Source organism: Rattus rattus, chromosome 15, assembly GCF_011064425.1.
Source record: "Rattus rattus isolate New Zealand chromosome 15, Rrattus_CSIRO_v1, whole genome shotgun sequence".
Taxonomy (NCBI): Eukaryota; Metazoa; Chordata; class Mammalia; order Rodentia; family Muridae; genus Rattus; species Rattus rattus.
This window is the reverse complement of record NC_046168.1, coordinates 51,395,488-51,410,142: the sequence shown is the minus strand read 5'-3', so window position 1 is coordinate 51,410,142 and position 14,655 is coordinate 51,395,488. Positions and strand designations below refer to the sequence as shown.

General features: G+C 41.1%; 1 protein-coding gene across 2 annotated transcripts in view; it reads right to left on the bottom strand.

Annotated features, from left to right (window-relative positions):
* Nucleotides 1–14,655, bottom strand: part of Atp9b (ATPase phospholipid transporting 9B (putative)) — a 188,400-nt gene that overhangs the window by 85,873 nt on the left and 87,872 nt on the right. For both annotated transcript variants that reach the window (XM_032885744.1, XM_032885745.1), the window contains exon 11: nt 11,783–11,859. In XM_032885744.1, coding sequence (XP_032741635.1) covers nt 11,783–11,859 — 77 coding nt within the window. The remainder of the gene's footprint in view (nt 1–11,782; nt 11,860–14,655) is intronic.

Genomic DNA, 14,655 nt, shown 5'->3' with positions numbered 1-14,655 from the left:
CAATATGTAACTTCTGGCTTTGTAGTCCTACCGATCTAAGGTCACTGGAGCCCTCCAAACAGTGAGTCCCACATCCATTTAGCCCATGAAAGTCAAGCTCCAATCAGACTCTAGGATGTGACACTTGAGAATCCATGCTCCTTAAAGGCAGCTTCTGCCTTCTGTTGCAATGTGATAGTTCTAAAGGTTTCCTGACATGACTGTCCTTGGCCCAACACAAAAAGTACCTATCCCAAGACTTCAACATCATTAGTACCTCCCCCCCCCACACACACACCTCAAAGAGAGATCCAGGATCTTCTCTAATGGCCTGTGGAATTCTCTATCTTGAGTCAAAGCTTGAGAAGTTTTAGGGCAGTAGACACTATCTTATAGGATGGGCTTATAGTCTAGGCAAACACATTAAATTTCTTCATTTATATGAACTCACACTCAGGTCTTTGTGACTGCTTCTTTACTCCACATCTAAGTTCTAGGAGATGGTGTGGAGACTCCTGTGGCATCTAAGGAGAAGGGCATCTTTGATGCTCACACCAATGCATGTGACACCACTGTCAGTGCTACAGTCCTGCCACAGGCCTTATCCCTTCTTCACAGCCACAGCACCATGGAGGAAAGTTGCCTGCTTTCCTCTCCAATTAGCTCCTTCCCAGGGCACAGAAGCTTCATACTCTTGCTTGCATGATTCTTAAGAGCCTGTGGGGTTTTCCATGGGATTAGGCAGCCAACTGAGGTAACTCTCCCACGGGGATGCCCATCATGCATAGACACAGGCAAAAATTGCTACTATATAGTTTCCACGCCTCAGCCCCAGGAGTGCAGCAAGAGGAAAGGAGCCTATATCCCTCAGGACCTGACTCTCTACCAGCTCCCCAACTTATGGCAGGCCACATGAGTACATCTGAGGGCCTTGCTTCTACATCACTGTCACTTAATCCCTAAACTTCACAGTAATTCCCCTGTCTCTTGGATCTCAACAGTATCCAGTTCCTCAAAACCAAACTTCTCTGTTTTAAAATGCCAGCAACTAAGGAGGTGAAAACATAAAGAGAGGCCACGGCCAGCTTCGGCTAAGAAAGCAAGTTGGAAGTCAGCGTGGGTCACATAAGACCCTGCCTCAAGACACGTTAAGTACACACATATACAGAACACACGTCAGCAGCTATGGCTGGTCTAAAACACACAGACATGTGTCTGCAGAAATCTGGAATCAAAGGTGTACACCACCATGCCCGGCCTCTTTTTTTGGGTAAATTAGATATATAAACCACCACTAAAATTGCTATGATTTGCTATCTAGAAGATCACCATTCAGGGATGTACATCAGAAGAGGTTGGACCACTGATCTAAGACTGCAAAGAGACTTGAGTCTAGCCTTCTGCCATTCAGCATCACTCTGATGGTGATGCTGGTTCTCTGTCCATTGGGAAGAGGCAGAGTACCTCATGATCTGCCTTCACCCATACAAGAGGCAAATGTATCATCTGAGACCAAGATTAAACTCAGAGTAGTCATTTTTCTTTATATTGTTTGGAATTAAAAACGTATTAAATTGATCCATTATGAAAATTCTATTCTCTACACTGTGTGATTCAGACCATGTCTATATCTTAAGGCTATGAAACAATTTTTGTAATTGTAATAACAAAACAAATTATTGACTTTAAGTTAAGAAAATTGTTCCTTGAATGACTAAATATTCAACCAAAACAAAACAAATCTCTCCCTCAATTGTGTCATATACAACTCGCTCATTTCCACAGGTTAATGAACTCTCTGTAGCTATGCTGTGTTCGTGTTTGTCTTTCATTTCTATTTTTAAGTCTTTATTTGGGAGTTAAGCAAAAGTGCCCACGATGCAGTTTAGCAATGGCATGGCTGTGTAGCACAGTTGGTGGTGGTCATCAACATTACTGTGATGCACAACATCTACTCCACAGCAGTACCAAAACATGGGGACAGTGATCTGGTTGTGTGGATGTGACGCTATCACAGTAAGTCACACCTCAAACACATTAGTACAGTCTATTCACCAAGTGCAACGTACAGGAGAAGAGGCTGAAGGCAAAGCCACTCTTTGAATTAATCTCTCACTAAAGCAGTGCTGTTTTCAGTCCTTACTAGAAATACAACAGGCAGTCCCCTGCTTAGAGGTAAGGCAGCGCAACTATTAGAAATCATGTTCAAAAGAGTCATTTTTAGTTCTTTTTTAACTCTTCGTTTGGTTTCCCTGCAGCTATTGGCTGTGTGAGGAACATGGGATATAAGAATGTATACAATCAGGGTTGGGGATTTAGCTCAGTGGTAGAGCGCTTGCCTAGCAAGCGCAAGGCCCTGGGTTCAGTTCCCAGCTCTGAAAAAAAAAAAAAAAAAAAAAAAAAAAAGAATGTATACAATCTAAGTCCTGCCTCTATGCTATTTAAAACTTACAGAAGACAGGGATAAGTAACTAAGTAGTTGTCTCGGGCTGACTCCTAACTTCACAGAGCATTTACTGAGAAACTAGCATGTACAGAGTGCCAGAAACACCAAGATAAATGGACAGTCCAAGCCAAGAAACTGTGATGAATAAGGCAGAATAATCATTGGTCTACACAGTGTGTGGCCAGATGGCCCTACAAGCTTAAGACAGACAAAGCAAGCCCTCCTAGGACAGCAGCACTGAGTGAAGAGAGGAGGGAAAGAAGAATAAAGAAGGGCTTGTGGCACACAGCAGAGAGGCTACTGTTTATCATCAGAGCAACGGCAAACATTTGAACAAGCTGGTGCAATAAGGAGTGAAAGAGTACAGCACAGGGAATGAGGGATGGAGGAGGGAGGCAGCCAAATGAAGGGAGAGAGGTGAGCATGCTCCACAGAGCCCATCCCCATCCACTGCAGTGGACTTTGGCAGGGAACCATGACAGCCTAAGGGCTCTACTTTTTAGCTGACTGCTGGCTCAAACTCGTCTCCAGTGAAGTCTGCCTCTGATTCTACAGCAGCAGTGTGACCTGAAGATACAGAGGATGGCCACGGAGGCCTTCCATCTGCACAGGAATGGACAGACGGACAGGTAGGGGTAAGCTGCTAGAAATCCTCTGACATAGCTGTCTGAGACCTTGAGTGACAGAAGCTGCTACCTCCACTCTTCTCTAACACGCTCTCTCTGCCCACTGTGCTACACTCTACACACAAGTCTGGGAACTGTCCTAGCTTACTCACAGGACACATCATCAGAACTGTGTCAAATGATATGGGAGAAGAAGATCTTACTAATGCCAGAAATATGAAAAATTAAGTATTATCACAAGTTCCTAACAGTTTTTAAGGCCTCAAGGTAAGGAATCAAGGAGTTTAATAAATACAATGAACATAATAATGAAATCGCCAACTCACAGTAAAATCTCTGCTGAGTTGAGATTACTGTACTAACACATAAGGAGACACTACCAAATGTATTCTTACCTAATATAGACAAATATACAATAAGCATTGCTTATGCAGAATGTAATGAAGAAATAAGCATTTAAATAACTCATTTCCTATTCAGGGCATTTGATTTATAGTCAAATTTAAAGGAATTCAGGGACAAAACTGACATTTGTACTTTAGAGGTTTCCGTGTTTGTAGAGCAGGTCTCAGTTATCATCAGCATAGCGTCTTTCCTGTCTCCTAAAGTCCTAAGTCCATGTGTGCTCACCATGCAGAGCTGTGTGTGGCTGTGAGGCCAGTGTGCTGGACACAGTGATGGTGGCCCAAGCAGATGTGCTCCATCCTATCTATGTGCTATTAGAAAGCTTCACGGTTGGCTTGATGATGGCTGATATTTTCCTGATGAGACTTGAAAACACTATGATTTGTTGATATTAATAACAGTTGTGAGAAAGGCATGAGTCTCTATCCAGGAGGCTGAGCACACCACCATCTTCTCCCCATGCAGCTCTTGGTGAAGCAGAGCAGCACACATTATGGAAACCATATTCTCAAAAAGGCAGCTACTAGAGAAACAAGGGGTCCTCTGATGGCATGGAGCCATAGAAAAGGCAAAAGCCAGCTGGTCTAGTGTGACATTTTACTATAGATCAAGAGGACTCTTAAAATATTAATAAATGGTCCTTTTAAAAATAAAAAGGCCATTTTCCAAAACTGCCTTGATTTCAACTGGGAATGTACCCCGCGGTTGACTCTATTTGGTTCTATTGTCTGAAAACGCCTTGCAACAATCCAGACAGCGCAAGGCAGCTCTAATTCCCATAATGGCACCTGTCACCTGTCTCTGTCAATGAGACATCTGAAAGCATCTTTTTATTAGAAACACAAATCAATATGCCCGAGGGATTACAATAACTGCTTGAAGCAATTTGTATTATCATTTCATCCTTGATGTTTCTGCTCTGAGCAACTTATTATTATGAGCGGCATGAAAATGGCAACCTGTCACGACTGAGTTTCCTTAACCTTCTCTAAGAATTTCCCTCTTAAATGTAATCAAGTATCATCTTATTAAATACATCTAAGGCTAGGTTTTATAAAGCAGTCCATTACTGAAGTGGTAGTCCTTGTAATTTAAACTTTCACCAAATTTCATTGTAAGTTGCCTAGTAATAAAAACTTCTTATTTGTTCAAAGTTTTAAGACTTCGATAGGAGTACAGTCCATCTCTCTCTCCAGTAAGTCACAGGATAAGAACCAGAAAAGTCAGAGAGCTACCCCTGCATCTGGATGATAACACTGCACTTTTAGCATACAGCTATGCTTCCTTGCTGTTAGAGGGCAGGAACAAAATTAACAAGGAATCCAAAACAGTCAGTCAGAGTGTTGCATCCGTCAGTTGCTCCACTTACAGACCCCTAACTCACCCAGGACATTCTAGGGCAGACATGAGAGCAGAGACTATCTCTAGACTGCACTACACTAGAATCTGGAAGTCAGGGGTTTGCATTTCCATGTCTCACGGGCATAGCACTGGGGCAGGCAGTACAGTTGCTGGCATGAAGAAGCAGTATAGCCATGCCACAGGAGGAGGAGCAAGGCTGGCAGCCAGACATGCTTTCTGTATATTTCAACTCCAATAAAATCTGTATCTAGGGCCTAAGTGCATGATAGCCACAACCACAGAGAAGAGAAAGGAGCTGGAGAGTACCTGGCTCAAGCCTGGGTGTCAGCGAGGCCAGGCCATTCTCCCTAATTCTCACAAGTCACACCAGGTTGAAGGATTAGCTTTTTATTTTTAATCAACTAGAAAAGAACAAACAAAAAGCAAGGTAACAAAGCAAAGAAATAAAGGAAATATGCCAAAGACAAGAGATATTAGCTAAGGCGGGCAAAACAGCAAGATTAAAAGTCTATTTATGAAGCTAGCTACCTATAAAATTGGGTGAATATTCAATGTTCACTTGTCCATCTGCTTAGCTCTGCAGACGTTTTAAAAGGCACAAAACAGTTGCCTGCTTGTGGTGGAGATGCCTTTAATCCTAGTTAGTACTCAGGAAGCAGACAAAGGCAGGTGGATCTAAGTATGAGGCCAGCCTGGTCTACAGATTAAGTTCCAGGACAGTCAAGGCTACACAGAGAAATGCTGTCTCGAGAGAGCCAATAAGATAAAATAGGCACAAACAGGGCCTTATGGATTCTCCAGCATAAGTGGGAAAGTTGACATTCTGTCAGGAATCCAGAGAGAAATGGGGCTGGTGGGAGTTGGTGCCTTCCTAGGTGTGGAAGAGGGGTCTACTGGAACAGCCTCACCAAGACCAGAGCCTGGCAGAATAACATGCCTTTGGGAACTGATGGTGAGAGGGGAGGTCTGAGTAGAAAAGCTCCAAGGAAGTTCAGCAGGGATAACCTTTGCTGGGTCCTGATGGGTGTGTCCTGGTGGGTGTGCATTATATTATGTCTCTGCTACAAACCATGTTTTGTGGCAATGACTACGAGTTTTGAGCTTCACAGAATCTGGAACCACCTGAAAGATAGGCCTCCGAGAATGCTTGTGGGGGATACCTTGACTGACTTAACTGGGATGGGAAGACCTGAGCACGAGGTCTCAGTAACGAATGAGTGCTGAGAAGCAGCTCCCTCTGCCTTCTGACTTGGATATGACATAATCAGCAGCCTCAGGCTGTGACACTAGCACTTCTCTGCCACGTTGACCTGGGAGACAACACCCTTTCTACCTTAGGCTGCCTTTGTTAGGGTATTTTATCACAGCAACCGAAACTTAACTAAGATGGATTCCAGTGCACTCACAGTAAGTGACAGACAGAAAGCTGATGGAGAGCCACACCCAGAGCAGAAGATACAGGGAAATGATGCTGCAGGTCAATAAAGTGCCCAAGCATGAACAGAAGTAGAAGCACAGAGGTGACAGATGTGGAGCCTGGGTACTGAATGTTTCATGAAAGGGAACTGCATCTCTCTGTTAGTCAACAAGTCCCATATGCTGTAACAGTCTCCAAGCCAGCGTGGAGGGCAAGACTTAAAGGCCTCCTTGAATAACAAAACAGTACTATCACAAACTCATGCAATGCTAGTCCTTGCCTTTGTCAATATGTAGCTGGAAAACACATTTATTTTGAGATAAAAAGGCAAGATGGCTCCTCAAAACAGCCATAGGTTTGCAGCCTGACACAGCCATACCGCCACTCTACAATTCCTTTCCCCAGCTGTACTCACTCCACTTTGTCACCAAGGACAGACAGCCTTACTTCCTTTGGCAGACATGCCTCTGGATAATCATTTCAGATCCCTCCTCTTTAGAGTTTGTCTACTTTCCAGCACAGGAGGCCTCTGGGTCACATCTGGACAGTTTCCTGGCCCCAGACCAGGATGGTCCTTCTCTAGGTTGTAGTTCCCCTCTCTGACACCTGTCACAGCTCTAGATAAACCCAGGACCTATCTGTTGGTGTGAGTAGAGACTCTTGCAACATGGATAATAAAAGACCTTGGTTTGTCACTAAATACATCACTGACATATAATTTCAAGAAGAGTTGTATCTTTGGAGCTGTTCAACAGCGTCAAAGCTGAACGCTAGGCTTTCATCCCTGGCCCTTTTGGGAACTGTGTTAATCCCTGACCAAGTTCCCTGTCAACTCTGCTACTGGACCAGGATTCATTATTTATCATTAAGTCAATTGGTTTTCCTGAACCATTTTTAATCTTAGGGGCCTAAAGGAGTTCTGCAAGTTTGCACAGTTCTCACATGTGTACATCAAAGTGAAGGCAGGATGTAAACCACCGGGGAAGAGTGGCCAGGTAACACCATGAGATTTTTTTCTAAGTACTTAACAATGTGTTTTAGGGACCCTTGGATGCCTGCACTAAACTTGCTCTTGTGGAAGACAAATAGATGTCTTGTGGAAGATGATCAATGCCCTTTATTCTTTCCTAGAACTGTTACTGTGATACTGAATTTTCTCACCAGGAAAAACACAATATCAAAAAAAAAATTCCTTTGTCTTATAGTACAATCTTTATTTCCTAAATTCTCTCTTGCTTCCTCCCTCTACACGTTCCTCTCTCTTCCTCTTCCTTCAGCTCCTTGCTCCTTTAATTAACATTACTTCTTCCTGGTCTGGGATCCTGGTCATAAAATACGTTAGTCTTCCCTTCCCTTAACCCTGAGCTCAGTTCCTGCAACATGATACCCACCCCCATCCTGAGGTCCCCTAAGCTTCTCTGACACTAAGAACACTAACCTGCATTTGTGTCTTGAAAACCTAAGGCACCTTCTGAGTTATGCTGGTATTCTTCAGACTTCTAAATCCGTGACCCTGCAATCTGTACCCATCGCTATTCCTCCCTCCTGCAGATCCAATGACCTCTTCACTCAGCTGTCTTTTGTCCTGGTTACTTTTCCTGTTTCCCCTGTTCAACTTTTGAAACAAACATTCTTTGGAATTCCACTTTTTTTTCCTTATCAGCCAGAAGACTCTAGGAGAATATCTTCTGTAAGCACACTGTAAGTGTGCCAATACTGCTCCATAGATATTTCCAACTCTCACACTGCTGGATCATAGGGAGGGCTGTACTTTCCTGATACCCTGAACTTATATGAGGCCATCTAATTGCTTTGGCCAATGATACCAACCCTGTGCACTCATTGGTAAAAGCCATTAAAGCCAGCATGTGAGATGCTGGCCTATCCTAGTGGTCATGGCTGCCAATGGCCTCATGATGAGCAAGTCGCATAGAGTCTGGCACAAAAAGTGTGTGAGAATGCTGCAGAGCCACTGTGGTCTGTATAGTACATTATCAGCTCATCCTGACTGGTAGCCACTACCCACTCATTCAGAATTATAGATATTTCAAGCAATACCTACTTTGCCAGCAGTGAGCTCCACAGTTAAATTCCAATTAAGCACCATGTCAATCAAGCTCCCCTGCTTAGGATCACTGTCAGAATTAAGAGGTCAAGACATATTTGCTAGTGGAAACCCAGCAGAGCTAAGAAAATTAATCCTCTTTCCCTTTGAAATGCTTAGTTTTGCTTGCACTAGTCACCTCTGAAGTCTAAAACCTACACCACGCTGGGATATAACTTTCAGAAAAACGCCATGCAAACAGCAAACATCCATTTCTGTCTCTTCTCTTCTGTAGTTACAGTCAACATCACATTCTTTTTCATTTAACAGAGCAAAACCAGTAATTGCCTGCAAAGTCCTAGCTGCCTGGTCCACAGCAGCCTGGCTGAAGTCCTTCCTTGAACTTTACTAATCTAAAACCAGCATTGAACACTTGGAGAGATTCCACTGCTTACACAGTAAACACAGATAATTCATTTATCCTTTGGGTTAAGTCTCAAGTTACAAGAGGGTCTGAATATCAAGCCTGTAGGAACGCCTCCCAAGGAGCCCCACTCTAGGCAGGTTCGGCTGCAGACAGAATGCCTGAGCTCTGAGGAGTCAGTTGAAGGGACATGGGCCAATGAAGAACCAGAAGAGGAAAAGAGACGGACGTGAGCACACAGAAATGACAAACTTGGGGAACGAATATAAAAATTACTTTAAGATTAGATTTTAGATAGCTTTAAAAATGTAAGATTAATGGTTTTCAGAAAAGATTCTAAGAATGACCCATGGTGTAGTAAGTCTATAGACCTCAGCTGTCATTTATATGAGTATGGCTAAAAAGGGAGGAGACTAAGTACCAAGTAAGGCCCAGCGTGGGGCCAACTGAAGAGACTTTTATATCTATCTGTGAAGGCTAGTAATGGCAGAGCCAAAGCTGTACTATAAGCCTGTAAAACTCCAACAATATCCTATCCTCACTAACACCAAGGAAACGAGGATATTTCAAATAGCACAAGAGAAGAGGTGCTGGAGAGAAGGCTCCCTTCACTGACTAAAAACACTTGATGTTTGGCAGGGGACTGGGGCTTATTGGCCAGCATCCACATGGCAGCTTACAACCCTCTGTTTCCTCTGTTCTAGGGGAGCCATTGTGCCCACAGAGGCCAGAAGAAGGGGTCAGATGCCCTGTGACTAGAGTTACAGATTGTGGGTGCTGAGAAGAAGAGCGCCCACTGTGCACTGCCCCAGCCCCAGCTGCTTAGGATTACTACATACGAATCAGCAAGTTCGTTTTTAATTTTAAATTGGAAATAAGAACTGAGACTGATAATATTTCACGTCACAAAACAGTATTAGGAACTGTGATGTAGCTTGAGTGTGGTGATGCACATTCCAAAATTCTGTTGAGGCAGGAAGGTACCTATGAGTTCCAGGCCAGTCAAAGTACAAAACAACAACAATAAAATAATAATTATAATAATAATTACAACATTAGCATCTACTGAGCACTTGTTAGGTATCAAGTTTTTTTTTAAAGCAACACATGAAGCAGCTGATTCTCAACCGCATGTTGGTACCATCTCTATTTTACAGATGTGAACATGAAGATGCAGAGTTAAAACATTTGTTCAAAGTCTAGAGCCTGGTCAATGGCAAAGCCTAGATTGTTCCCCAGTGACAAAGCAAATGTGAGGATCCTCAACTATGATGATAAACGCATCTGAAGCTCAGTGAGCCAACATGAAACGTGAACAGAAACTAAAGCTGTGAAGTTGTGAGACAATGAAAAACAGCAGGATGTAAGTGCAACTGGAGAGTAAGGGGGAATTCAAAAGTATAATTAAAAAGTAGCTTTTAAAATGTTAAACTTATTGCTTAAAATTAAATTATCCCCAATATCACCATAAAGACATGAGTGAAAACAGTAAGAAAAATCTTGATGGTGCATGTGCACTAGAATACTCTACCTGTTCCCTGGAGGAAACGATTGTCACACTTGTTTGAAAATATGTATAAATATGAACATCACTCTATAATTAACTACAAAATTGTTTTAACATAACTTTAGTTCTATTGTTAGAGTTGTGACTAAGGTCTATTTGATAGCCAGAATAGAGTTTGCTAAATAAATCTAAAGGGACATTTCTCATCATCACAGTTAAAGTTCATATAGAAATTACACACAAACCTGATCTCACTATCTGAATTCAATTTAATTTAACTATTTAATCTGGTGAAACGGATACTAAACATTTGGCACAATTTCATCATATACGCAAACTTTCACCATTCATTTTCTGTTGGATACTGTCGGCTGTCTGTCTTTCTCCCTTCCTTCCTTGCTCCCATCCATCCACCCACCCACCCACCCACCCATCCATCCATCCATCCATCCATCCATCCATCCATCCATCCATCCACCCATCCATCCATCCATCTATCCACTCATAACTGACAGCTGCTTTGTGGGAGACTTGCTAGCAGGCCCCACTCACATCAGCAAGCATGAGGGTTAATCCACTGTAGTGGAGTTGGGCCATATATGGGGCTGGTGATGTTTTTCTGTTTAGTTTGTTATTTTGTTTTGTTTTGTTTTTTTGAGACAGACTCTTCACTCTGAAACTCAGGGATGGCCTTGAACTTATGACATAAGCCATTACATTTGGCATACTTTTTGAAAGACTATTTTAAAATTAATTCTTAGCTGAAGAAATGGATTATATCATACCAGACATATACATGTATTGATAGGGGTATATTTCATTTCTACTGCTTAGTATGAAAATTTTCCAGCAAAAATACCTTTACTTTTAGTAAGCTACAGAGTAAGACATGGATCTGTGAGAACTATTTGCTCTATTTAATTATTTATATATATATAATTTATAATATTTAATATATAATTTTGTTTATACATAGTTATATATATTATATATAATTTCAAACAAGCATGAGCTGAACAGTAAGAACGTTTCTCATTAAGTTGTACTTTCAAACATTGACACAGAGTTAATTATGAATAATGAATCAGCCACACAGAAATACTGAGAATTCACACTAACTTTTTGTTGTGATTTAATGTATAAACACATTTTGATTGCATAAGTGATAATTTCAGGAGTATTACCAGGAGTCTTTATGCTTTTCCTGTGTTTCTGAAATGAAAGAAATAACCTGTATATAACAATAATATCAAGATAAATAATACAAAGCACTAATGGGTCGTTTTAAAAATAAACAATCAACATAAAGAACACAAACTATAAAGTAAACTAAGATGAGAAACCCAGCACTAACTGCCAGATATAAGGCATAGTGGAAACATAGGTAAGGCAAAGGATCATGACTGTGAGAGTAGATACAGACAGAGGGACGTACTACAATTTGCCAGCAATCAAATCTGTTTTTCATGTTATATATCATGCTGTAGAGATGGGCTAGTCAGCTCTACGTAGACTTTCCTACTGGAGGAAACAGCGAGTTCATTAAAGCAGTTGCTCCTTAATCTAGCCTACCTTATTTTTTGGATTGGATGTGTTCATTACACTTCGAGTCTCTTTTCCAGTATAAATGACAACACCTATTACAGTACCTGCAAAAACATGAAAGTGGTCCTTATAGCAATACTTGAAAGCATAGATAACACTTTCTAATTAATTGTCTTGATGGAAAATATATTATACTGTTTGAGCACATATACATTCATCCAACAGTCTAATTGATTTGGTTAGTTCAACAAAATTTAACCTTAACTTATAAAAGCGAGTTAGAAGTGATACCATTTGTTTAAACAATACAAATTTGCCTCTACATAACAGCAAAAAATGCGGTAATCTTCCTTTTCCTGACAGTGAGAGCGGCGCGGGTTTTTCCTTACTATCTACTGAAATGGTGCGCAGTCCACTGTTAGGATGGCATCGAAGGCCACATTCCTGAGAGCCTCACTGCAGTCTCCAAATCAGGACGCGATAGGAGTCAGTTCTTCTACCTGATGGTGGTGCTGTGCACGAGAGACCAGGGACCCTTTGTGGCTGTTTCACATGCTCATCAGGAAACAGCATCAGAGGACAGGACATTACTCAGTGCAGCACATGGCCAGCATGTGCTAGGCCCTGGGACCCACCCTTAGCATCACAAAAAAATCATGTCGTTGAGCAAACAAAAAACCCACCAGAAACATAATTTTAAAACACTTGATTTTACATTTAGAAGATGCTCATTTCCTTAATGGATATCTCTAAAGTTTGGTCTATTAAAATGATGGATCAGGAATGTGTAGTATTTTTTAAACTTAAGGAAATGATAACTAACCTGTATGCTATAAAGGTTCAAGCATTTATCTATAAACTGCCAAAACTAAAACCATGGAACCTATACATAACACCTGCATGCATCATTTATAGTCCTAGTTTTGTCCTTAAAACTAAAAACTCTGATACTGAAATTACAAAGTAGAAATATATATATATTGCATACATATAAACTACTGAAATTAACAATTCTAACAAATTTAACCATAAAAATTATATAAACTATTCTGCTTAAGGTCAGCCTGGGATAAACAGTGAGAACCAAAACAAAAACGAAACCCCAAAATGCACATGACCCTAGATTAACATGTGACATTGAGCAAAGCGTAAGTTAGGACCCATGAGATAAATACGAACTGTCATTTACTCCATCTGAGCAGGGAGAGCCACATATCCCACATCCTGGAACTCAAGTTTCTGCTTCACAAGCTAGTCCTCAGCGGTGGCGTGCAGCTACAGAGGCTCGTCTTATAGTTCTACCTGAGCACCACTGTCTGGAACTGAAGCAAGTTCTAGGAAGGTGTGATTGGCCAACGAGGGGCATGAAGCTCACCTGCCTACCCACATGTTGTCTCTCCGTGTTATGATCCATTCAAACTCCTGCACACGATCGATGACTGCCTTTAGGACAGAGAACTTTAACACTTGGTGAGGTAATACTATCAGAAACCTGCTCACATCACAGAACTGTTTCACTATTAAAGGACAAGTTAAATGTTAAATATAACCTCAACATCTTCTTCCTATTTTGCCAATCTCATTTATTCGAAATATAGAATTGCCATTAATGTTGAAGAAATCATATTCTCAGAACAAATGCAACTTCCAACGAGATTTACTCTTAAGATGAGCAGAACAAACAAGTGTCAGGGAAGCCTTCAGAATGATTTATCACACTCAAAAGCTCTATCGTAAAAACCAAGGCAGACTGTAAAGACTGGATTCTCGGCTGGTACAATTTACAGTACTGAAGGAGAGGAATGCAAGCCTAACAAGAAGCATGGCGTGCTGACACAATCCCTGATGCTACAGCTGTGGAACATATTAACACTGGAGAGGCTCTCACTCTCTTCTCTCATTTGATGGTTGCTAAAAATGACTACTCAGTGAAGTTAGTTTAAATGCACTGTCATTCAGAGTCTCATGCTTTTTAATTACTTTAAATTGCTTAAATTAGTTGAGTACTATACAGGACTTCTCACTCTCTCGGACAAAGGGTTTGTATATATAGACAGATGTAGGTCCCTGTAGAAAGACACAGAGAAAGGGAAAAGATGCTAGTCTTAAAATAAGCCTCTAGGACAAGGCGTGGCACACTCTTGGATACTACTGCAGCAGATAAAATAGGACAGAGGCAGAATGTGTGTTCAGAGTTCTCAGGGGTAAGGGCATTTACAAGCAAGAATTTCAAATCTTTTAGTCCATATTTTTTAGTCTAAAATTAAGCTCTCATTTTGTCTCCAAACTGAGAAACCTCTATAATTCTTAAATATATTTGCATGTTAAACCCAGAGCCACAAAGAAATCCCTATCAGGTATATACTACATAACAAAATCCCTAAGAGCAATGACACATACTACCTAGAAGTAAACCGAATTTTAGTTCAGTCTTCAGAAAGAAAATACTTTAAAAGTCTCAGGAACACTCAGTCCTAAAAGCCAATGTTATACTCATCTGGTTGAAATCTACACCTTAGATTTGACTAAAGTCATTAAAAAAATTATAGAAAGATTCAGATGCCAACTTTCCCAAGCAGTGTTAGCATAAGCATGACACCTAGCCTACACTGGCTGGTCTCTTGGGGTGAGTCTAAAGGTCACTTTGTAGTCCATCTATAGAACTTCAAATTTCACATCCATTACACCTGCATTTGAGGGGGTCAGTTATTAACACTCTGGCTATACTGCAGCCTCCCTGCTATCCATGTATCCAGATTTCATAAAATACCCCACCAATTCTAATAAATAGTTGAGCTATATTTTAAAGCAAATAACTTTTCTATGAAATCTAAAGATGCTAACAGCATCAATTTTAGGGGAAAAGGTATTCTTCAAGTAAATATTTAACATTCATGACT